Source organism: Lepidochelys olivacea (assembly GCF_965140295.1).
Source record: "Lepidochelys olivacea isolate rLepOli2 genome assembly, chromosome: 9".
In the NCBI taxonomy this organism is placed as follows: domain Eukaryota; kingdom Metazoa; phylum Chordata; order Testudines; family Cheloniidae; genus Lepidochelys; species Lepidochelys olivacea.
In genome coordinates this window covers 90,928,848-90,955,501 of record NC_140419.1, presented here as the reverse complement: position 1 = coordinate 90,955,501, position 26,654 = coordinate 90,928,848, and the positions used below count along the sequence as shown (strand labels likewise).

General features: G+C 40.6%; 1 protein-coding gene across 6 annotated transcripts in view; it reads right to left on the bottom strand.

The window, feature by feature from the left end:
* The window catches only part of IL1RAPL2 (interleukin 1 receptor accessory protein like 2), a 552,617-nt gene that overhangs the window by 222,900 nt on the left and 303,063 nt on the right, over window positions 1-26,654 (bottom strand). For all 6 annotated transcript variants that reach the window (XM_084639401.1, XM_084639405.1, XM_084639402.1 and 3 more), the window contains 2 exons: window positions 22,111-22,297; window positions 15,704-15,857 (listed from right to left, as the gene is read on the bottom strand). In XM_084639401.1, coding sequence (XP_084495527.1) covers window positions 15,704-15,857; window positions 22,111-22,297 — 341 coding nt within the window. The remainder of the gene's footprint in view (window positions 1-15,703; window positions 15,858-22,110; window positions 22,298-26,654) is intronic.

Sequence of the window (26,654 nt, the reverse complement as noted above, 5' to 3'; positions counted from 1 at the left end):
TGAGTCCTGATCCTACACTGAAAACTACATGGAGACAGTGATTTCAGTAACAGGCCTCCCCCATGGTTTTCAATGCATGATTGTGGCTTTAATTAGCTGTGATTGGCCACAAACAGTCACATGGCTAAACATGAGCTGGAATTTTTTCTATTAATTTTTCATTAGAAATATTGATTCATTGAAACAAACTTTTCACAAAATGGTGATCATGAAAAAAAGTTTTGAAATTATCAAAATATTTCTTTTCAACATTTTCAAAATCTGGTTTTCCAGTTCAAAACAACTTTTTGTTTTGAAATTTAAGATTAAAGTGGAAAAAGTTTAAAGAAAAAAAGGCAAAAACGGCAACCAAACATTTAGACTGATCAGAACCAAACTTTTTTTTTTCCCCCTCCAGTTTTTCAGTTCATGAAATCGTTCAAGATTTTGACTTTTCATTCTGATTCGGGATCATAAAAATTTTTGAGCTCTTGAAAATGTCCACAGGACAGGAAAACTGTCCTGGTTTCACACCCAGCTCTACACATGGTACCATCTCTGTGCCCAGAATAGATGAGGGGAGCTTTTAAAATCAGGAGCACCCCTCGAAGAAGCCTTGGGTCTGCAAATCTCTCTGGGAAAGACAGCAGCATTATGGAATTGCCTTCCCCACGCTGGGTTTATACTGGACTTGGTTGAGACATGATGCCTAAAATAATTAAGGTGAGGCTTATTGGCTGCGTGGGAAGAGTCCAGCTGTCCCTTTTGATGCTTGGCTAGGTAAGTTCAAGTTCATGGCTAGGGCTTCTGGCATAAATCCAGAAACACTTGTAAGAAATGGAAAATGAATATTAAAAAGATAATTTACAAAAGAAACCTCAACAAGTATTAATTCAATCAACTTAAATATGTCACAGGAAAGCTCTAATTTTTGGCACTTCCTATATGTTGCTCTAAATAGGCTGTCATTTCTATTACGGCTTGAGAACACAGCTGTGGAATTCATTCCGTGGTCCTTTAGTGCCGTATGTGTCAGCACTCGACCTATTTCTGGCTCTGTTTATTGTCATAAAGAGGAAGATTTCCTTTAGAAAATCAAACTACTGTAAAATGTAATACATCATTTCCATGAAAATGTAGCAGAGGAAATGCATAGAACAATATCTGCACTCAGTAAAGGCCCTTTTAGGTTTGAGGCACTCAGCAAGAACCTAATTTGGGTAGGTTCTTCTCTGCCCCTCATATTTACTGATCGGCTGTTTCAATGACCACTTAGGGAGATTAGACTCAGAGAAGTGATATAGTCTTGCCATGGAAGTAGACAATGGCAGTAGCAAGGTACAGTGACTCCAGATACAAAAATGCACATTACATATTTCAGTTGTTCATGCTAAAAAGGAATGAGAAGAAAGAATTTCTCTGCTCCCAAGTGTAGCTTGTAGGATTCTTCCTGGAAGTGTGGAATTGTTGCAAAATTTTGCTCATTCATCTGATGACATTAATTCCTTTTTGATTTTAAAAAAATTTCCGTTTGAGACATTTGTTACGGTTGGGGTCACTAGAAAGTCTCATTGCTCCTCTCTCTTTCTTCTCCCCGCCTGCAACAGTCCTAGGTTCTAACAGATCAGTTTTCTAGGCCTGAAAATTGGTAAACAGCCCTTATCACAAAGAAAACCCAGCATGTTATTCTGCAATTGTAGCCTGAAACACTGCAATAGTACTACACTATGACCGTGGTGAACTGAACCATGCCACAGAGAGAAGGAAAGAAAGAGAAAAAGAGACCATGCATTCAAGAAGAGGCCATGAGATACTGAACAGTAAGTAATTGTAGAACTTTTAGTAGTTTAATGTCAATTCAGTCTGCCTGGTGAGATTTAATGAAGATCTTGAAATGTTTACTCTGATTGGAGCTAGCCAACTTCATAAGCACCAGGGTTTTCTTAATAGAAACGTCTGAATTTTTGAAGATATTAATGATATGGACATATTAGCGACCAACTCCTGGATCCTTGCAGAAGCAACACTGCCATTGAAATCACGGGAAATCCAGTTGAAATCCTTGGCAGTTTTGCCTGAGTACGGACACAGGATTTGGCCTCATGCTAGTAGCCAAGGCAAATGGGGTACACGTGACCATTATATACTTGGGCAAAAAACATTTTGGACGGTAGCTTTGCAGTCCATATTATTGATGAAAGAGAGAGTTAGGGCACGGGGAGAAAAATAGCTTGTTCGGTATAAAATTGGTTATAAAGGGGAAAGTGCCAATCTGTTCTCACTGCACTCCTACAGCTCCCAGTGAAGTTAGTGAGGGCAAAACTTAGGCCTCTGGCTGTAAATAGAAGATTCCTTGCCAAGAAAGTAAAATAGATGAAGCACTCACTTGGGATGAGACGGAGGACATGCATTCCATTCCACACATTAAGAGTGAGTGTTAAATGCTGAGTATGAACTGAAAATTTTCCAAGGCAGGGGAGAAGGGTGAAAGCTGTTCAAAGGGAAGGGAAGATGATGTTCTGGGGTATCCTTGCCTGGGGGCATTTTTGATACCATGTATGATTTGATATATTCAGATACATTCCTAAAGGAGAAAAGTATTCTTTAAAAGGAGAGACAGAAATAAAAAGTTATTCCTGGAAGGGATGGTCTAGCAGCTGTTTCCAGGGATGGGGAATAAACTCTACATGCAGAGAATTCTTCCCATTCCCTTCAACGCTTACAGTGCAAATATGTAACACTCAAAATCGGGAAGGACGATGCAAACCCTGTCTCACCCCTTCAGAGTTCTTACCTTAAAATTTGCGATCTGTCTTATCAGGAAAATTTACTAGTAGCTTTAAGGTTTGTTTGAAATATTTTCTGCCTTAACCATGACAACAAACAGCCTGACTCATGTTTGAAATAATAAGATTAAATTAAAGTGCAGAGGCTAATGGCTCCCAACAGTTCTCACTGGCAAAGATCACAGCAGGAAAACAATGCAGGGCACTTATCAGCTCCCAGGAATTAGGTGAAATTGTTAGAGCTGGTCAAAAACTGGAATTTTTGTTCCTTTGGGAAAATCTGACATTTCAAAATAGGCTTTTGTTCTGAATCAGCTCAAAGTTTCCTATGAAATGAAAATTCTGAAATTTTTCTATTAAAAACAATTGAAACATTTAATCATGTTGAAACATAACACAAATTTAAAAGAATATATATTATTAGAAGCAAGGGGAAAACGAAGAACAGGGTCAGTCCGTTACTCAGTGAGGGGGCAAAGATAACAACAGAAAATGTAGAAATGGCAGAAGTGCTAAGTGACTTTTTTTGTTTCAGTTTTCACCAAAAAGGTTAGTAGCAACTGGATGTCTAACATGGTGAATGCTAGTGAAAATGAGGTAGGATCTGAGGCTAAAAAAGGGAAAGAACAAGATAAAAATTACTTAAACAAGTTAAATGTCTTCAAGTCACCAGGGCTTGATGCAATGCATCCTAAAATACACAAGGAGCTGACTGAGGAGATCTCTGAGCCCTTATCAATTATCTCTGAAAACTCATGGAAGATGGGAGAGATTCCGGAGGATTGGAAGAAGGCAAATATAGTGCCCATCTATAAAAAGGGCAATAACAACAACCCGGGGAATTACAGACCAGTCAGCTTAACCTCAGTACCCAGAAAGATAGTGGAGCAATCAACTTGCAAATACCTAGAAGATAGTAAGGTGGTAAATAACAATCAACATGGATTTGTCAAGGACAAATCATGTCAAACCAACCTAATAGCTTTTATTGACAGGATAACAAGCCTTGTGGATAGGGGGAAGCAGTAGATGTAATATATCTTGACATTAGTAAGGCTTTTGATACTGTCTTGCATGACCTTCTCACAAACAAACTAGGGAAATATAGCCAAGATGGAGCTACTATAAGGTGGGTACATAGTTGGTTGGAAAACTGTTCCCAGAGAGTAGTTATCAGTGGTTCACAATCAAGCTGGAAGGGCATATCAAGTGGGGTCCTGCAGCGATCTGTCCTGGTTCTGGTTCTGTTCAATATCATCATCAGTGATTTAAATACTGGCACAGAGAGTACACTTATAAAGTTTGCAAATGAAACCAAGCTGGGAGGCTTTGCAAGTGCTTTGGAGGATAGGACTAAAATTCAATATGAACTTGACAAACTGGAAAAATGGTCTGAAGTAAATAGCATGAAATTCAATAAGGACAAATGCAAAGTACTCCACTTAGGAAAGCACAATCAGTTGCACATGTATAAAATGGGAAATGACTGCCTTGGAAGGAGTACTGCAGAAAGGGATCTGGGGGTTATAGCGGAATACAAGCTAAATATGAGCCAATAGGGTAATGCTGTTGCAAAAAAAGCAAACATCCTTCTGGGATGTATTAGCAGGAGTGTTGTAAGCAAGACATGAGAACTAATTCTTCCACTCTGCGCTGATTAGGCCTCAGTTGGAGTATTGTGTCCAGTTCTGGACACCACATTTCAGGAAAGATGTGGACAAATTGGAGAAAGTCCAGAGGAGAGCAACAAAAATAATTAAAAGTCTAGAAAACATGACCTATAAGGAAAGATAGAAAAAATTGGTTTTGTTTAGTCTGAAGAGAAGAGAAGAGAAGACAGGGCGGGGGTGGGGGTGGGAGGGAGGGAGGACATGATAAGAGGGTTCAAGTACATAAAAAATAGCTACATGGCGGAGGGTGAAAAATTGTTCTTCTTAACCTCTGAGGATAGGACAAGAGACAATGGGCTTACATTGCAGCAAGAAAGGTTTAGGTTAGACATTAGGGAAAAACTTCCTGTCAGGGTAGTTAAGCACTGGAACAAATTGCTGAGGGAGGTTTTGGAATCTCTTGTCATTGGAGGTTTTTAAGAACGGGTTAAACAAACTCCTGTCAGGAATGGTTTAGTTATTACTTAGTCCTGCCTTGAGAGCAGGAGACTGGACTAGGTGACCTGTTGAGGTCCCTTCCAGTCCTACACTTTTATGATTTTATATTTAACATCTACACATACTTAAATTAGTATTTAATATATTGAAGTCAAAATGATATTAATCAAAACAATAGTTGAAATTAAATGAGTTGACATTATCAACATGAAATGAGAAAGTCAAAACAATTAATTTTTATTTTTTCCCCACAAAAAAAAATTCATAGAAATTGACATGTTCCCATGAAATGTTTTAATTTGGACAAAAATGCATTTTTAAATGGAAAATTTTCTTCAAATAACTTTCAGCCAGCTCTAATGATTATGTTATATGTCGATTCTCTTTTCCGTGGTAGCTTTCAACTGGGTTTCATGGGATTTGGGAATGTCCTTTTATAAGTTTAGTTTGAGAAAGAGAAGGAAGAGAGTGGAGAGACAGTCTATGAAAGGTATCATTTGGTAAACTACCAGTTCTCAGTATTATTATATTATTTCTGGTAGCATCCACAATATGGTAGGTGCTTCTAAATGAAAAAGGTAGACATCAAGGTTGCTAAGTAATTATGTCCTATTCTGCCAATAACAGATTATCTGGATGATGTAATGCTTACAACTTGATCTGCTTCATGGGGAACTTTGGAAGTGGAGTTTCTGTGTTCCACCAAAGTGACTGGTAACCTCTCTGGCTTGTGCAGATTAAAAAAAAAAACCCCAAAACAAAATGAACAAACCAACCAACCTTTTCAGCAAAGCCTGAAGGAAGAAAAGTGCCAGATCAGTGATGGTGCTTTCCAAACAGACAAGGCTTTATCAGATCTTTTCATTTCCATACAGATTGGAAGCACAGAAGAGACAAAAATTGTGCAGGACTAGAGGATAAATCTGTCACATTCTGGGGTGCAATCCAGGCTAGTGAGGGGCTGTCTCACCACTGGCCCTGTAACCCTGGGTATGTGAAATGCTTTGCTGCTAAGGCTCACAGCCTGGATACCAGCAGCCAGCAGACAAGTATGCAGGTCATCCCTGAGCATCTGTTTGCTGTACATTCCTGGATCAGCAGCTCTGACTCCAGCCGCCCGCCTACAGGACAATGGCCTCACTCTGGCTTACACCAGCCTCGGTTACTCCTAGCTTGATGGTCCCAACACACTCCCAGTCCTGAATTTTCCCAAAACCATCTGCTCTGAAATGTCCAGCCCTTTTCTGGACCGCCCAGAGAAATTATAAGCTTTGTTTGCACCTTTAAAGAGACAAAAGGCTCATTACAGCTTATTAACTTAACTGGAGTAAATACACCCTTCCCTGCAGACACTGAGTTGGTTTATAGTAAAATAAAACACATGTATTAACAACAGGACATAGGTTAAGTGATGCAAAGTAAAAGAAATAAAAATAGAAATGTCTACAAGCAAATAAAGTGGAAAACATGCATCTAAAAAGTCTAAAACTTAATCTAGCAAGGTATAGGCTTTGTTCAAGATGGTTTCTCTCACCAGTCATTCTTCTTCCCAGCCCTGGCTGACTTTCCCTCAGTCAGGACGTTCCACAGAAGCACAAGGTGCTGACTTCCCTTGTCCTCCTAGGTGAAAGATCTTTGCCTAAGCAGGTTTCTCACCTGCATTCAATTCCCAGAGACTTCAACCCCTCCTTGATTAAAGGACCCATCTTTCTAAGCCTGCGGGAGCTCTGGCCTTTTGTGACCCTCTAAGTGATGGATGTCAAAATGGCCCTCTGTCTCCGCTTCTCTCTCTCTCAACGTTCAGTGACCTTGTTTCAAGAGCCAGGATGACCTCATGCTGTTCTTCCCTCCCTGTGGTCTTCCTATCTCCCTGTTGATTTGAATGTAAATGGGGCGTCTGCTGTTTTTGGGCACAACTTTGTATAATTTCATTGGTGACAGGTACAGAGCTCCCTTTCCTCCTGCCTGGGTAAAACCTGTTTGTCCCTTTGTTTGGTCAAAGACTATGAAGCATAATATCAGTGAATATCCATAATTCCTTATATAGTGTTAATACATACGTTTCACAATTATATTAATCACCAGGGTGTCACAGGCTTACATAAAACATCTCACTCGTTACATGTTGTATACAATATAACTGTATTATATATCAGTTGATTCAATTGCTTATCTCTCAAAGTTCAGATCCCCTGTCTTTATAGCGCAGATAAAGTTTCTCTTCCCTGCTGGGATGTAGATGCCAAGGTGTCTCCTCCCCTGCTTATTAGCTTGATAGCTTTGCTTATCTAATATGTAAATAGCCCTTAATTGTCTCTGCCTGATGACTGGGCTGATCAGACAAACAAATACACATTCCTTTGACTAAGGCAGACCTGTTCACCAAGGCCCCCTAACATGCCTGCTTTAAACACATTTTAGTCATAATTCCAGCACATATCTATAACTTTTAATATACCCTGTATTTACCTCACACAAGAATACCCAAGAAAACTCTGTACATACCTCACACAAGAATATTAATGATCAGTGAGATATGAGATTTCCAGTGATATCTCACATGTTACTGTGTCGATACAGATTATGACAACAGTGCAGTAGGTGTAGTGAGGATGTCAGGGCTGACAACAGCTGCTGAGACAGAGTAAGGAACTACAAACGGGCCTCCATGTCACAGAGTCCTCAGCATCAGAACAGGCTAATGGGAGACAAGGGAAGAGGGGAAGATACAGGGCTGTTCTCTGGTAGATAGTAGAATTGCAGAGGTGGTTTGGGACCCGACCAGTACGCCACATAACAATTATTGTTACACAGAAGGAATGTTACCCACATTTCTTTCTGAATCATACACAGCAAACTGCTTTTGCAGCTCTGTCACATCCTGTGACCCTCTGACACAACAGCAGGTGTCATTTAAACACTAAGAAACGTAATGAGATTTAAAACAATTTAAGCAAAAAACCACGAGCGAACAGTGAATTCAGGCGGAATCATTTCATTCATGTGGAATAATCTGTCATGCAAATTGGTCAAAGCAAATATTGTTGTGGAAATGGCTTTTGGAAACAACTAGCATTTTAAAGGGGGATAAAAAGAGTCTGATGGAGACAGACCTGGGGTTAAAATAAACTCAGAGGAAAAGCTGGTTGGGCAAAGTGGTCTTTTCCTGCCCAGTAATCACTTCTGTCGCAATAATTGATCACTGGCAGCTTATAAAGACCCTTAAATGGTTGCTTTCTGCTGGCCAGTGGGGAAATAATTCATCAATGCAAGTTCACAAATCATGTATTGGTACAGGGAGTACGTCAGACAACTCAAAATCTCCTCCCTTAACATAGTACTTTATGAGAGAGCCTGTTGCAGACAGAGGTCAGAGGCATCTCAGTGAAGATTCAGGTACCACCAAACACAGAAGTGCTGGCTGACCTGCAGAAGTCGATATTCCTCATGATAATAGCACTGTGAGGTGCTATGTCCTTTGCTATGTTACAGTATCGTCTATATGATATATTAGTTCCCAAGGGGTGCATGATACATTACTTACCAAGGGCTGTGCATATTTTAACAGAACCAAAAATATATACCTCCTGGTTTTTCAACCTTATTCCAAACATATAACCTCATGAGTAGCTTTTCAACACAGCAGGCTGGCAGGCACACATGGAAAAAGTGGAGAAGCTACCGGTAAGTGTTACAGGTATATTTTTAAATTGCACATTGCTATAAAATCAGAGACTGAAGAGGTTCCAGGAAAAAAAGAGAGAAGTTCAGGTTGGCTGAGTTTTATTTCATATATAGTTTATATTAATGTGCTTTTATTACTTGAGTAATGTATTTGAATGTTAATAGATCCATCTGTATTCCAGATGTAATTTTGACATTACTGGGTATCTATCAATTAATCCTAGTGCATTTATTTTACACTATGTGGGCAAATTCTAATTTTATACTCCAATTAAACTTTGGGGGCTTTTGGTAGATCATTAGGTTTTAGAGACTTCAGAGATCAGAAATTTTTATAAATAAGTCATTTACTAATTCCTCTCTGCATCCACAGTAAAGCTACCAACAAACAATGCAGGAATGCATAAATATGTCTTGCATATATTCTCAGGGTACTTTATGTGAGCACATTATCAATGGTAAGAGATGATGCTAGAGCAGGGGTGGGGACACTTTTTGGCCCAAGGGCCACATCTGGATATGGGGTGGGCCATGAATGCTCACGAAATTGGAGGCTGGGGTGCGGGAAGGGGTGAGGGCTCTGCCTGGGGGTGCGGGCTCTGGAGTGGGGCCAGAAATGAGGAGTTCAGGGTGTGGGAAGGGGCTCTGGGCTGGCGCAGGGGGTTAGGGTGCGGGAGGGGGGGAAGGCTCTGGCTGGGGGTATGGGCTCTGGGGTGGGGCTGGAGGTGAGGGGTTGCGGGTGCAGGAGGGTGCTCCAGGCTGGGATCAAGGGGTTCGGAGGTTGGGAGGGGGATCAGGGCTGGGGTAGGGGGTTGAGGCATGGGAGGGGGTTAGGGGTGCAGGCTCCAAGTGGCACTTACCTCAAGCAGCTCCCAGAAGCAGTGGCATGTGCCCCGCTCCAGCTCCTAAACGGAGGTGCAGCCAGGTGGCTCTGCATGCCACCCCATCCACAGGCGCTGCCCCTGCAGCTCCAAATGGCCGTGGTTCCCAGCCAATGGGAGTTGTGGGGGCGGCACTTGGGGCAAGGGCAGCGTGCAGAGCCCCCTGGCTGCCCCTATGCATAGGAGCCAGATTAGGGATATGCCACTGCTTCCGGGAGCCTCATGGAGCCACGGCACATGCGGAGAGGGGGCAAGCCCCTGGTTGGATTGCCAGAGCAGGGCAAGCTTTGGACCCTGCTCCCTGGTGGGAGCTCAAGGGCTGGCTTAAAATGTCTGAGGGGCCAGATGCGGCCCCCGGGAGGTAGTTTGCCCACCCCTGTGCTAGAGAGACCTTGGGCCAAATTGAATTCAGTGGAACTTCTTCCATGAATAAGGCTAGCAATATTTGGTCTTGCTCCATTTGAAGAATATAATGAAACCAAGGAGAATTAATGATGGAAATAGCTGAGGTTTGCGGACAAATTACTATTATTAAAACCAATGCACATGGAAACACAGAGATTTATGTACTGCTAATTGGAGTTGTGTGTTTACAACAAGGGACCATAACTCAATATTAAGTCCTGCTAAGTACATAGTGTCAAAAATATTTTTTGGAATGCATTCTAGGTCGTAGGTGTTTTCTTCCCCCCCCCCCCCAATAGTCCTGCAAAGAGCTCAAAACCTCGGACATGTTTTATCATCCTAATTGCCCTCTCCTAGGACTTGGCCAATTTGTCAATACCCTTCCTATAAGATGACTTCCATAAATTGTGTGCCGTGCTCCAGCTGCGGTCTCACTAGCCCTTTCTGCAATGCCATTATGACCTATTTTGATTTGTGCTCTGTTTTTCTATTAATATATCCGAGATCCCATTTGCTTTCTCAACTGCCATCGAGGCATTGCAGTGATGGCTTTCAGCCTCGGTCCATCATTGCTTCAGTGCCTTTTCCTTACTAATATCTTGTAGTAGGTGATCTTGTATGACTGGTTTATGACTAGAGCTATCCACAGGGGAGTAACCAGTGAGTAAAACACCCCTTCTACTCCTAGATGAGCTACTCAGACCTTGAGTCTGGGCCCAGAGGAGGAGGTAAGGACAGGAGTAAGAAGGAACTGTTCCTGAGCTCCCTTGAGCTGAGGGAGTGCACTGGGGGACAGGACGTGTGAGTGGAAGTGGGGGTTCTTTCACTTTTCTTCCTTTCCCCCTTGCTCAGTGGTTTTTCATGTAATCACATTAAATATTATTGCTGCAGTAGCCTCTATACCCTGATTATCCTTTCTTAGTGCACATACAACATTAAAATACTGCTACTGGCTCTTTTAATTTTGCCTACCTTTTCTATGACACAGGATCTTTCCTTCCTGGTACCTCCTCTGCTTGTAGTTACTCTGATGTCAGTTTCTACCATTTTGGGTGCTCACAGTACATCTGCACATGAATGCTATTCTTTATTTCATATTTTTATTACAGTACCGCCAAGAGGAAAATTTCTTATGTTTCTATACCAAGGACCAGAGATCCATTGTGCTAGGTGCTATGCAAAGCCAGAACTGGTCGGGAATATTTTGTTGGAAAATGGTGATTTGTCATAGTTGAAACTTATCACAAGAAAGGGTCAGTTTCAACTAAACTTTCCTTTGGAAGGTTTCTAAGGTCCAGGATAGAATTTCTGGTCAAAACCAGAGAGAGAGAGACTGTTACACTCTAATGCACTCCAGAACAGCAATCCCAATCCATTCATCAGAGGCCCACCTCAAAACAGCCAAAAGCCCAGGTGAGTGCCTTCATCACTGGAATGTGAGAGACCCAGGTCCCTACTCCACCTGAATTACAACAGAAGCTCTTAGTTTTTTTCCAAAAAAGTTTTGAAAAAGGTTTCTCCTTTGTCCCAACGCAGAATGGAAACATTTTTGAAATCCTGAAAATTTCAGTGGGACAGGGAAACAGTTTCCCATTCAGCTCTAAGGAAAACACATTTTGTGCCCAGGCCTAATACAAACATGTAAAGACAAGAGAACTCGAGAACTTGTAATCTAAGATACCAACCAGCCTCCAAGAAAAAAATGATATTTTTATTCAGCATGGATGATCCAGTTCAGAAAAGATAAAACTCAACAAGATCCCTCATCCACAGCTATAGGTGTCCCTACTGTTGGTTCTCCGTGGGCCACAATCAGATGACCTTTGTCGTTCCATTGCTGATGTTAGCATCACAGATGTTAGCTGAGACACAAAATGCCTCTGTCTATTTTCTTCTGGCCAGTAAGCTGCAGCTGTTTATCTTTCACTTGTCACAGTTATCTATGCCTTGATCATTTCCTGGTTGTATTCTCAAAATACCCTCTACTGGGAGCTGTTCCTGAAGATTATTTGGACATCTCAGCTAACACAGACTGTAGCCACCTGCTTGTTAAGTGTAGCAACCTGGTAATGAAATAGTGCAATATTCTTTTGGTATTCTCAGGCAGAGCAACACAAGGGAGGATCAGAAATCTCAGCAATATCTGTCCTCAGAAGATTACTAGAGCAATTTTTGGAATAAAGAGGTTTGAATAAATGTTCATAAAGCAAGCCTCTTTGAACTTCTGGATGCCTCTAAACTTTTAGGTACATAGCTTTTAACCTACACACAGTAAGGGCTACCTGTTCTCATTCTCAGTGCTGACTGAATACCAGAGGAAGGTGGGCATTACTGCATCAAATATGGCCTCCAGGGCCTACTGCCTTCTGTGGTTGCTACACGCACCACTATTTCCTCACCAAGGTCAGTCTGAGCACTGCATACTGCCTGCCTGTCATAGAAATGTCCATGGCTATAAACAGGGAGGATGTAAATAAAAATAACTACAACAGTCACTAAAGTAGACAACACTTTCAGCTGCAGATGAGAAGATGTACAGGATAATAGAATCGAAGTTAAGCCACTTCTCTCTGCACAGCACTACAGCTCCTCTTGCATAAGGGAGCCCAGGTGTTGCCTATTTTAATGTCAGGCTAACCCTTTACTCTAATAAAAAATTCCAGATCACCATGTCCTCCAGGTTAGGCCACCAGAGTCTTACAGTTCTGAATCTGTATGGTCGAAAAAGCCCGTGTGCCTGTGATTTCAAAATGCCAGCTCAGGCACGTTGAGAAGCAGCAGAAGTAACATCAGCATTAGAAACACCCCGCAGAGGAAAAAGCATTTGAAAGCAGTAGGTAAGATTTTTCTTTCTCCACGTCTGCAGTATACAGCAGCAGTGAAAATTCTCTTAGGGCTTTGCTTCCAACAGCTATTGCTTTTCTAGTTAGCCTTCAGCTGTATTTACTAACTGTAATTTACATGCAGCAGCAGGTCTGTCTGTCAGTCTGAGCTCAGGTTCTGTCCTTGCCCCTCATAGCATTGTAAATCTATTTTGATGGGAACTCAGCTGGATTCCAGAATTCAATTCCAGGAAGTGGGATAACGTTGCCCACTGTGTCAACCAGCAGCAACCTGTTTCCTAAATGCCTGTCTCTGACAGGTCACTGTTGATTACAGATGGCCTTCAGAACAGGCGAAGTGATAGGAAAGCAGGCTAGAGAACTGGTGGCAAAAGACATGTTCTTGGTCTGATTGAGGCAAATTTCTTATGTTTGTATACCAAGGATTTACTGGAGGTTATTCTTGTCCTTCACTACAACATCTATGAAGTCAGGTCAGAGAACCTGCCTATCGTCAGAGGCACTGGGCCAGATGGCCTTCTTTCAAAGGGAGAGTTGACTATTTGCTGTTATGAAGAGGTTTCCATTAACTTGGCAGATAAGATTGCCCAGATCCATGAGAGACTGTCCTGCTCCACTAATATAATGTCAGTCCAGCAGGCAGCAAATGCACTGTCCTTTTTGGATGAGTTGTACCTGGTTTGCTGAAGGAAATTTTAGATTTACTATATGGCCTTCACAGAATTACCTGCAAAATGGACTCTTGTCCTTTATGGTCAGTGAAAAACAGTAGGGAAAGCTGGACTCCATTCATCAGTTTTAGTGGCCACATCACTTAACCATTAGTTAGGTTTCTATTTTGTCTTTGTTTTCACTCCAAAATGTATTTCACGGGAGGCGCAATATAAATTAACCTATACCTAAATTAGTCACAGAGGAAGAAGGGTTTCTCAGAACGTTTGCCAGTCACGTATTTTTCTTCAGTCTCCTGGGACAACACTTATAGTCACACTTCAGCATCTTCCAATTATTGCTTCCCCCATGCATCTACTCCCAAGCTTTGGCTTGCTCTGCCTGTAGAATCGGCACTTTGCAGTGCAGTCATGGACACAGACAAATAAACCACTGTCATACTGTTGAAAGATTTTTCCTATGAATTGATACATAAAATCAGTACATATCTCGATACCTCAAAGCTATTTGCATATAAAATCATGAACTGAAAAGAAGAAAAAATGAGTTTTTGTGCAGCACCAAACCATTACATATCTGGCATCACTGATTTTGCATGTACTGAATTGAACCCATTGCTATTATTCATCTAGACAGGTTGCCATTCATACAAATTGGGCAGAGCATTTCAAATATAATATTCCATAGAGATAGACCCAGGCCAAAAAAATTCAGATTTTGGTCTCAACCCCACTTAAAATTAGGGTTTGACATTATAGGTAAAACCCAATATATATTTATAAATTCATGTAAATTGAGATCACTTTTGTTTTGCTGCTATGTTCACAATGCTGATTACATAGATTATTAAGGAATAATAGGTTGCTTGTTGTAAATTGAGGAGAATATACGAATTGCACATCAAATTTCAAGGATAACAATTCCTTGCTTCTCAAGCGTTCTGCAAGCAGGAATGGTACCATATCCCTTACCTACAATTCTTAATACTTCAGATCATAAACCCTTTTATCTGAACAAATAATGAGAGCAAATATTACAACAGGTGCAGGGCAAATCAATTAAAACCTAAAGTACTGCAGATACTGCATAGTGGGTAGATAATGAACAGCTAACAAGGTCTTGCAGATACTAGAGGGGATGGAGAGAGCTGACAAGTCTGTAAGCTAAAGAACATCCACCATGTGGAATTAATACAGGTGTATTTACCTTTATTAGTCACATTCAGTTAGTATTCTGACTGAAAACCAGCATGCTACCTGGTATAGCAACTGCTTCCAAGGAAGGTAATGTGTTTTCATTTGATAGCTTTTGGTTCAGGTTGGTCAAACTGATGATGGTACAGAGATCTGTCCAGGCGCAAAAGCAGACTACAAATAATCATATACTGTGATTTTGACATCCAGTGAAAAAGATTCATTTCAAATAAGCGGCAATGATAACTAATGGGAAATTAATATGTATAAATCATAGTAGCTTCTGAAACTAATAATTTCAACAATGTTATTTTGAAAGCGTGTTAGAAATAGCATCTGGACTAAACAGAGCCTTGTGTAAGCAGGTGCAATTCTACTGATTTTGGCAGTGTTTATACCAAGACTGGCTCTGGCTCCATATCCTTCTAAATATTTGCTCAAAAGTTATTGTGTGAAGAACTGGAAGAAAACAATGATTTCAGAAGCTTGCTGATGGCAAATTAATAATGACAGGTACATTATCTAAAAAGGGAAAATGGAAAGGATTCAGGAATGAATGGGTATATAATGCAGTCCTACTCTTTCATTCCTGTCCTTACGATCTCTCCTGTGAACACACATGCATGGCAATAATAAATGGACACTACTTAGTGAAAGCTTTCTATTATAATATTGCTTTTTAATTTTATTCTCAGAATAGGTGTCCTGAAGTCCTTACTGAAGACCAGACCTCCAGCAGAGAATCTGATGACCAGAAATGAATCAGAAGATAAAAGGCATGGAACAATTGTGTACTCTGAACCATAAAACAGTTACTTATGCTGACTGTTTCTACTGCCTCTTTCTCTGGAGCAACATCTTAATGACTGCTAATTATTTTATTTGCATTTGCAGCCAATATTCCTCCTATTCACCATTAGAGAAGGGCCCAAGTCACACAGTCCAAATCTGGGCCTGAACTCCTCCGAAGTTTTGGGGTGCCAGGATCTAGGTTTTTGTTTTGGCCCTTTTTGTGCCTTTTTATCTTTAAACAACTGGGGCCTGATCTGCATTTCCCATTTAGGGTTGCTTGGGTTCAACCCATACTTCAGTTGCTGTGTGAAGCCATCTTCCCTGCATTTGAGAACTCACGTTATGCAAGAAGTTTCTTACCTGTAACCTTTAACTGAGTTGTTCTTCGTATTAGCTTGCCTTCAAACTTTAGTTCACAAGTATAATTTCCTCCGTCTTCTTCCTGGACTTCTTGTATTAAAAGAGTATTTCCTTTCTGAATTACGATGCTTCTCCACATTTTTGGCTTACATTCCTGCACAGAAACATCAGATGCCTCAATTAACCAGCTGGTACGGTAAAGCACCGGTCTGACTGGACAAGTAAACACGTACCTCACACAAATCTCAGTGGAAATACCTTGGCAAAACTGAGGTTTCTTAAAAAAAATCAATTTAATTTTAAGTATGGATATCGGATACAGGATCAGATATGATTTCGAGACAGCATGGAGATTTGAATATTCACCACTTGAAAAACTAGGGTTTATCTGAAGTCATTTTTGTTTAAAATTTAACAGACATGTATATAACAAGCTACAATAATGAATGCTCACTGAACTACATGTGCAGTGGTTTAGACATCATCTACCCAGGGCCAAGTAGAAAAAAAACCCTCTACTTTTTCATCATAAACCATTGTTTTAGTTAAAGATACATTAGTATTTTCCTAAATATACACCCTTGTTCGTGTATTTATATCCTGTGAAATTTGGCTCCAGCCTGAATCTTAACACATAAGGGCTCAGTGTAGATGTACTTAAAAAACAAGAAGAAAATTTGAAGAAAAAAATCCATGTGGCTGGTGCATTTACAGTGGCACAAAAACTCATAGCAGTTCCTGATTAGGTAGAAGGATGGTCCAGCGGACCCCAGAGTAGGACTCATGAGACCTGGGTTCGAGCCCTGGCTCAGCCCCAGATTTCCTGAGACACTTTCACTTAATCTACCCTTTGCCTCAGTACAACAGCAATAAATGGGGATAGTACCTCCTACCTCACAGGAGGGTTGGGAGGACAAAATCCATTAATGATTAGTAGGTGTTCAAATATGACAGTGATAAGACCCTAGAAAGGTTGCTTCAAATGCTTTGTTTGCACGATAACGTGTCAGACCTGTCATTGTTGTAAACATTTGGAAGGATACAATGAGGCCTAAAACAGTGTTTAAATATTCTGTGCCTGACTCACAACATTATTTTTAATAAAAATCAATGGCCTGAAATTGGATGATACAGTTCTCACTTCACCTCCTTGGAGGTATTGATGATCTACAGGTCCCATTGACTTCACCCCTCACCAGTTGTCATTTGGCCGGACTGGGCCGTATGTCCATATTTTTAATTGTTGTCCTGGTAGGAAGATTTGTAGTGATTCTGAAGTCTTTACATCGGGTCTGGTACTGTATGTGTGATCCAGTAAATGCTAGGCATCGCAATATCTGGTGCTTGATCCACTTCCAGGCTGAAGTACTGTATCATTCCAGCCAGCTAAATTTGACAGTACTTAGTGGTGTTGATCATTTAATACACCTTGGAATAATCAGTGCTAACATGTGGACATAGTCTGATAAGTGCCTCTATAAAGAGGTGCATCAGGGTGATACGTTTGTTCATCTCTCATGGACTTTAATATCCACTCCGCTCAGTCTGCAAACAAAATGATGGGTTGTTTTTGTTCCGTGACTTCCAGAGTTGCCAACTCAATCTGAACACCCAGTTCAGTAGCCATGGAGCACACAAAGCAACTCAGGAGGGTGCGAAAAAGTGACTTTAAGCCACCTTTGTCTACTCTAATTCTGGGCCTGAACCAGTCCCCCAGAATAAATTAGAGCAGCTTGAGGGCTACTGTAACTTGTGTCATCTACTACTGCACTCAAGGAGCCAATATGCCACCTGGGGATTGCTGGGAGACAGTAAAGTCCGGGTCCCTTCTAGGTCATGAGCCTTACACCAACAGGAGGGAGATGGGATTGAGTAGGAAACATAACTCTATGACAATGGACAAACTCCCTGGACTTTGGTGGCCATCTATGCCAGCTTTAGGGCCCTTTATGTCAGCGGTGTGGCAAAAAGCAGTGAGAGGACAGCCCAGGATTTGAGCTAAAATTTGAATCAAGTTGTGTTATGGTTTGGCTCTGACAATAATAATAATAATAAAATACAGTTAACACAGAACAGAGTGACATTGGTGGTGCTTCTTTTCCCCTTGAGAAATCATGACAGTTCCATGTTTTGTGTGTCCCAATTTCCAAATAAAATGTAATCAATACACAAGTAGAAAGGTGGATTATCTAACTTCCAGCCTTACAAACTCATACCAGATTCTGAAACCCTCTGCTTTTCAGGCATCATTAATAGCAAAGACTGAGGATGAAATTTTACCCTTAACAGGACAGATCCTGTGCGGTCCCATTGTCCTATCCAAATTTTGCTCCTACTGACACTTGGGCAACCCCATTACATTCTTGGTTGACACTAGTGCAACTCAGTGGTCTCCAGTGGGGTTGCACAGGTGTGAATTAAATGAAATTCAGCCCTGCTCTTGGAATTTAGTTAATAGTTGATAATGCAGGAAAAGGAACTAAATCCAGCTCCCTATCTGCATGCAGAGAACGGCTCTGATGAGCAAGAAAGTGCCATTTTTATATAGATACCTTTCTGAGTGACATTAGATTTTTAGCCCTGTTTAAAGGTGCCCCAAATTTGAACAGACCCTCTGTCCTTGGGTGACAGAACATGAATCTGGTCCAAAGAACATGATCCAGGTCTATCCATCTCTGGTTAAAAAGGACTACAATTCCCAGAATGCACCGGTAAGTGTGTTTCAGTAGGTAACTGCTTTGCATCTTTTCTGTAATGTAGCAGTAAAAGTCCCATGTCTCATAACAGCTTCCAGGGTAAGATTTTTGTTTTTCTTTTTTGAAAAATACCAGAGCGAACAAGACAAACAAAACAAATCACTTTTCTTTGGCAGGATGTTGCTTTACATATTATGTACTTCTAATAAAGAGGGTCACATCTTCCTACTGTAATGATTAATGAGGTAGAGGAAACAATGTATGTGTCTGTCCCGGTTGTCTATTCAGAATTGCACTGAGCAGAGAGGTTTGTAACACTCACTTATTAATTATTCAACACTGTTTATCTCCTTGTTTACTTCAAAACATTTCCTATTTTAAAATGATTTACAACTCCCCCAAATTTTAGCTCATTTACATTACTTCTTCCATCTGCTACCCAGCATTTCCAACTCTGAATGGAAAGTTCTGGCTTTTAGTCTGTCCGGATTCATTTTATATGGATTGGTTCACTGTACGGGACTGACACAAGAGCAGAAAGGCAGAAAGTAGAAATCACAAAAATATGCATTTTAAAACCACCCCCCCAAAAAAAGTAGTCTTTATATTCTGGAGGAAATTAAACTAGATCCCCTGTCAGACAGATGCTAACTCCCTTTAATAATCAGTCCCCAAGTGTACGATTATTTCTTATTTAAATCAGGTCACATTCTTTTTCTGGTTTGTCTTGATGGAGTAATTTTAACTCTTCCCTTTATTTGCACATTTCTCTCATGAGTCTTTGGCCCTCAGAGTCACTTCAATAACTAGGCTGTTCATTATTGTGCTTCTCTCTTCTTCCCTGAAATTTTTAAGTGGTAGCACGTCAACGACTCTGTTTTTGCAGACTCGTATAACTAGTACCTGTCCTTCACCTGTCATTCTAATTGTTTTCATAGCTATTTCTTCAACACAGTCATAGCAAGGAGGTGGTGAGGAGGCAAGAAGGGGTTAGGGCTCTTCTTTCTAGATACATCTTTTTTTCTCCTCCAGTTTATTTTTCCATGAGAGTAATTCTATTCTTAAGTCTTGTTCATTCAATCATGTCTTGACACCTGCATTTATCTAAAAAAATCCTTTATTCATGTTGTCAAAACAGTTATTTAGGCCTGATGGTGCTTTGGAAAGAAAGTCACATTGACATTAATGCGTAATTCTTTAAAACAGGCATTTCATTAGTATAATTTCTGCTATAAATGAAACTTACACTTTTAATAATAATAATTTTGTTAGTATTTTTCCTAGAGAGTTTGGGTGTAGAAATATAGTCATGCTTAATTCTATTAAGGACATGCTCAAATTGCATTAGGTAGCTTGTTACTATTAATGCACCCAATTCTGTAATCCCTCCACATGTAGACCTCCTACTGAGGTCAATGAGAAGTCTGCTCATGGCAAGCTTGTAGCATTGGATCTGCTGTCTCACAGTAGACCAGTGCCCACCAGCCCAAATTCCCTGACCTTCAAGGGACAACAGTCACTGGAAGGTTCTATCATGATCACAAGCTTTTCTGGTGGGAGTTGTGTCCAGCTCTCCTTAAGCAAAGGGAAGGGGAAGAATCCTGGGGGACCACCTTGGCTTTGACTATCATCTTCATATTTTGGAAAACATTCACTGTCCAGGTGTATCATGAGTATGGGCAAAGTATTCAGCACAGTGGCCTTTGCCCTACCTGGATCTAAGGCAGGTGAGAAGGTGATTGATAGTATGTGTGTATCTATATCTCCATAATGACAGGTTTCAGAGTAGCAGCCGTGTTAGTCTGTATTCGCAAAAAGAAAAGGAGGACTTGTGGCACCTTAGCGACTAACCAATTTTGTTAGTCTCTAAGGTGCCACAAGTCCTCCTTTTCTTATATCTCCATAGTGAGTGCAGCCTTGTATGTTAACTGGCTTGATCCTTTCAATCTCTCTCTAAGTCTGAAATCACACACCCTCTTTAGAAACTTCAGGTCAGGCCCTCAAGTGATACAAGTCACCACAATTCTATTGACTTCAGTGGAGATGCAGAGGGCGTAGAGATTATGGGCTAAATTCTATAAGCTCTTTGGAGCAGGGGCTATCTTTTTGTTATGTGCTTGTACAACGTTTAGCACAAAGGGCACCTGGTCTATGACTGGAGCGCCTAGGTGCTGCCGTAGTACAAATAATAAATAGGAATAAAAATATTCTGAAATCAAAGGGATGTAGCAGAGACACAAGTCTTCTCTAGACTCTGGCCCTCAACCTTTCTTTAGACTAGAGTGAGAAAAGAGAATGTCTATGCCAGCTTGTGCCATAATTCTCTTTGGAGTGTTTTTCAACAACCTCTGCCACAAATGGGTTTGAAGGCATAACCTGCCCTACATATATCACGCATAATACGACATTAACATTGGAATCCCCAGTGACTGAACCCTTCTGACTTTTTTTAGGTCTGTTACAGATGATGTATGTGGGGTCTAAGAAGTGAAGATCCTGCCATCCAATCTGCATTTGTTAGCACATTTATTAAAGGACACTTATCATTAAGTATGAATAAGGAGGACGACGGAGGAGGTTATTCCAGTAATGTCTCTTTTTCTTAGCAAAGCAGACTAAAAGTCCATTTTGATTGTCTTGCGGCTGCACTGTTATCTTCAAAATATAATATCAGTTCTGGTCAATTTAATCATTGTGACAACTCAGTCAGCTGTCAGACCGAAAGCCGGTGCTATATAATCTATGTGTTGGACACAGAAGACATGTACATGTGTGAAAAAAAAATAAATGAAAGTTCTGTTCCCATTTCTGGCCAGTACAATTCCTCACTGATTTTGGTTTGCACTTTTCTTGCATTCATTTTCCTGGAGTGTTTTAAGAGTAACTGCTGAGGATTATGTCTGTCAGATAATTTCTGCAAAGTGAACTTACATAATGATAATGCCTTCTTCAGACTTTTGGTATTCAGCAGGTATATGGGTAGGACATGAGACTTCTGCCCATACACTTTCTTTTCTGTACAATTTCATAACTAAATATGCATATTTCATGTGTAAACGGCTCTAAACATATCTGCTCATATAACGGGGGGGGGGGGGAAGCTTTCATGGCTTTTATATGAGTTACAGTACATGTTTTGTCAGTGTAAATTGGAATATCCAAGACTTTGTAAAAATGAAAATAGAGTGACAACTTTTTTGTCATTGTTATTTTCTGATGCACCTGTGCATCTGGCAAGTCAAAACTCAGCGCATCTCAAAATGTATTATGTATACACAGCGCTCACACACACTCTACATGGTGGTGCTGATGGCATGTAAAACAGCGTTGCCTCCAGCTGGGTTGATTGCAATATTCAGAAATGGCAGAGTTCCTCCAGTGCAGAAGCTGTGGTGGGGGTGAGGGGGCGGGTGGGGGAGGCGGTGGAACATCTGAGCTTGTATTCCAGTTGTTAGAGCAGGGTTTTTTTAAGTTCCTAAAGTAGGGAAGACCCTTCACAGATATGGAGCTGCTGTCGGTCACTGGCCAGGCTGGATAATTTTGCACCAATAAAGATAAATCCTGTGCATCAGAACTGTCAGACTTTGGTTGGTCCTTCAGAGCAGTCACTCATCACTTGACGCACAAAAAGTTCATAACTGGATGCAAGACTGAAAACAAAGAAAGTAATTGTATATATTCAACAAAATGCTAATTAGATAGCCATGTTACCTTGTACCATACTACTTCTGGCTCTTGATGTGATGTTTTATAATCCTCAATATCAGGGCAGGAGATTATCTTTCTTTTCGTGACTTCTGATTTTTCCAAATATCGGATCTGGCTGTTGTAGCAAAGCCCAGATTCATTCTCAGCCACTGTCAAGGACATTGACACCTTCATGCAATAGGTGGAGTTTCTGCAAGAACAGAGAAGAGTTTTACACTGATAGCTTAGTTTTTACCACGTCTGTTTCAAAAGTATCGGCTTTGTCATCAAGATCTCACCTTCATGATTCAGGAACACACTCAAATAAGTCACTGTAATGTTATGCAATTCAGGTGTTAAGAAAATATTAAAGAGATGCAAATTAAATATGAAGCATCACACAGAACTTACATTCGCCAAGGCAATTTCTTTTATCGAGCTCAGTGGCATAATTGTAGTGATCCTCATTACCAGATAAGAGAAGAATGTTCAACTCCCAGAACTGGTTTCAGCTCCCCAGCAGGAGTTACTGTGCTATTAACTAGAGGAAGGGGAGTATATGTAGGTAGTATAATTTTTCAGAGATCTGAGAGGCACTGAAGACCATGAAAAGAAGTCCCATCCCACTTGAGCTCCTTCAATGGTAAGGGTGCAGGGCCTCAAGGTTTGGAGCAAAAGAATTTATATGTATTACCTGCAAGCACCTCTAAAATGAAGGCCAGCACTGCCTCAAAAGTCGGTGGAGGAGGCATAACCAGGCAACTGAGGGACATGCTAATCAGCACACCCCCTTTCAGGCAGCTTTCACTGGAACATCTCCTATAGATCCCAGAGACACCACCTCCCTTCCCCTCAGGGTGACTCCAACCTAGAGTACACTGGGATGCAATTTGCTCTCCTCTGAGTCAGTGGTACTAAATCATGCATAAAATGCAGGAATAATTCCTTCCACTGAAGGAATGATTGGTGAAAGTCTATGGCAAGAGGTCAGACCGGACAGAGATAGTGGTCCCTTCTGGCATTAAATCTATGATCCTACAATTATAATTTCCAAAAAAAAACAGAGAGGGTGAAGTCCAGGAAAGTGTGCATGAGTGAAATCCAACTGTTCTTGTTTTTCTTGCTGTCAGTCCAGAATAAATGTTAATGACCAAGCTACATGCTTCCTGAATATGAAAATCAGGTTAAAATGGAAATGCTTATAGACTCACAACTTTAACAGAGTTAGCAGCTACCACAATAACAACTCATGCTGATATTTATCACGGTGTTACTGTCAAGCATTTACAGTTTGTGCAAGAGTGGTGCAACTCAGACTGTCAGATTCTGGTTTTCATTAGAAGGGATGGGAAACACAGTCCTTTAAGAACAGACTACAAATTACGACAGACATTATAATGAGGGCTCTGTTTCCCATCATGCATCACTTTGTCACTTTAAGTTTTCCGGAATCAAAGAGGTCTGGGGTAAGACTGATACACTGCCTGGCTACAATATCACGGAGAGTGCTGGAGAGTTCCCGCTGAAGAAATTACCGCTTTGCTTCAGTATTCTTCTGCGGCGACTGTGTTTCAGATTGTTTTAGCTGGTACAAAATAGAGGGCAGCACTGCAAATACATTTTGCCCCATTCTCCTGGGGAATGATCAATGACCACATGGTCAAACCTCTGACACTGACATCAAGATGATGAATCCTCAAATTAGACTTATGAGGAGTTTCAACTGAAAAAGACAAATACCAGTTTATCGCATTGCAAATCTTTTGTTGCACATCATTATGGTAATAAAATGTCACATGGAACAGCATGTGTGGAGCCTGCAGCTAGAAATATACTAAAGACGTGTCACTGCGTTTTTCCTCTGACAGAGGCTTTTTAATTTTTGTTGTTGTTTTATTTAATCTAAAGTATAGTTGTCAGAGCTGAAAAATAAACATTTTGGGAGGGGTTTTGAAAAGTCCCTGTGCAACTTAACAATAAAAATCAATTTTCTCCTAAAACATGTCTGTGTTTTTGAAAATTTCACCCTTTGTTCCTTGCATGGGGGAAAAATAATTATTTAAAGCTGAAGTTTGAAGCATATTTTGACGGAGCACTAAAAACCCACACAACAGCAGTGCATTTACTTTACCACTGATGCATGTATATAATTAGCAGCATTAAGCAATTGGTAATTATTAACTTACCTGGATGATTACACATATTCTTGATTACAAGACAGGTCACATACCCAGTAGAAATTATCAAGGCTCGTAAAGATAATGACTTTGGGGTTGTTATTCATTATTTGATATAATTTAATAGTGCTATATTTTCTGCTAACAATCTTTCATTATTTAGATTACATTTTGAACAGGGCCTGAGGCTAGTTCTATTTAAAATGCTTACTCCCTAAAAATGTAACATTCCTTTCACTAGTTACAATCGAATTGATCAGAGTTGAGGAAACTGACTGACTGGTGAGCAACATCACTTAAAAAAACCCAAAAACCTGCCAGAATAAGTCTATTCAAGCTCATGATAAATAAAGTCTTTACTAAGCCAACAACAATAGGCTTGAGAACTGGATGAACTATCTACCACTGGCTGCATGTGACCTGGTCTCTTTTCCTTGAGGATATTGATAGACTGGCCAATGTTATCCCTATATTTATTACCTCCGTTTTCCTTCTTTAAAAATAATGACGAATCTCATTAATTTGTATTATAGAAAGGAGGAACTTCTCCCAATACAATATAATGAAAACAAAGGTGGGCTGGTTGCACTGGGCCCCAAGCATGGAGGGAATAGGAGAGGAAGGTTACATATAAAGAGTAAATAGGGGAGGAATGTACTTGCAAAGAACACAGAAAAGTAACAAATAATCACTATTTTAGTGTTGCTATAGCAGATAAATGAAATTGACAAAATCATTTGTTTTCCACTGTGGATGGGGAGCTGGCTAGATGAAGGTTTGTAGACATGACCTTGAAAATAGATTAGTTTAGCAGGGAGTTTGCAAGTCAGTAGAAACAGTTGTTGATCAAGTACAACTCAAATGATCTTAGACCTTAATGGGATTTCAGAGCACTCATTTAATAGACAAGAGGTAGGCTCAGCATAGAGAACATTTCTGGTAGAAAATAAACTTGAGACCTTGAAAACGCGTCTTCTAAAGCATTATCACTTCTTAAAGGGTCTCAAGCTGCTCACTCTCCCATTGGGTTGACCTCCACAGGTTTCAGTTTCTTTAAGAGAAAGCACTACTAACAAGGAAGGGGAGAAGAAAGAGGAGGAAAAGACAGACCTTCTTTTTGCAAGGAGAAAGGATTTGGAAGTCTTAACATATTGGCACCAGAGGTTGTGATTCCCCATCTCAAAGTACTACTGTACTAATGTTTCCGCTCTCTAGACTGGAGAAGTGCACAGCTCAACAGTTTTGCTTTGCAGGAGTTTGTGAAACTATTTCCTTCTATCACAGTGTCTAGGTCTTTGCAATCCTCATACCAAATTTTGCTTTGAATTATGGATTCAAACAAACTCAGAATCCAAAAGAAAACCATGGCCAAAACAGCAGCAGTGGTGGATTAGCTACAGGGCCAATGGGGCCCATGTACAGGGGCCCCGGCCAATTGGGAGCCCATGGAAAAATGGGCACCCCTTCTTCCCCGACCCACTCTGCCTGCCTAGTGCTCCTGCTGGTTTTTTTATTTCATTATCATTGCAGAGCTATAGGTTGGTCACATATCCAAGGGCAGATGCAATTGTGAATACCACGAGGGGATTCATGGAAGCTGTGCCCAAGAAAGAACACAAGAACCAGGCTTCTAATGGAATGCAACATGCTGCCTGCTCATTTTAACTGTTGAACTCTATTCAATCTATGGCACTTTCATTGGCTCATTGTAACACTAATAGCAGCTATGTGCAGTTCAGCCTCCTGAGTCCATTCCCTTTAACTGAGTCTCCACAACTTGGGAACTTAGCAGCTTCTGACTTATAAAGAATACCAACCCATCATCTAGCTCTCTCTGAAAATCAAGAGCACTTGTTCTGCTAACAACTATCTGCAGGAAATTGCTTCCTTTACCAGACCCTGACAGTTTCCTGTTTTTCACTCTAGTCATTACCGGGAGAACTATCCAGGTAATCAATAAATTCCAGAGTCTGAATTTATGTTGCCATTATTTGCAATACAAGCCCAACGTTACTTAATGGTTTCATGTGTGTCTGCAGATGGTGTCTCAAGTTGTTCTACACCAGTTCCATGAGGTTATAGTCTTCTGATCTGTTAGAGAAAAACATATAATTTACTATCATCATACAATTCTGAACACAGATATTGTATATTTCCTCGATTGGAAAAGTGTTTAATGTATGATATTATTAACTCTATGGGAGTCTTCACTAGGTTAGCACCTTATTCTTCTATGAGCCCTGCTGCGGCGTGTTTTGGGTCATTGCCTGCAGAAGATACCGACCATGCAAATCACACTTGGATTTGTATTTTCAAAGTTCTTGGATGTGCAAGCCCTTCTTTCTCCCCAGAATGTGATGCACATTGACTCCTTCAAGTTAAAAGGCAATA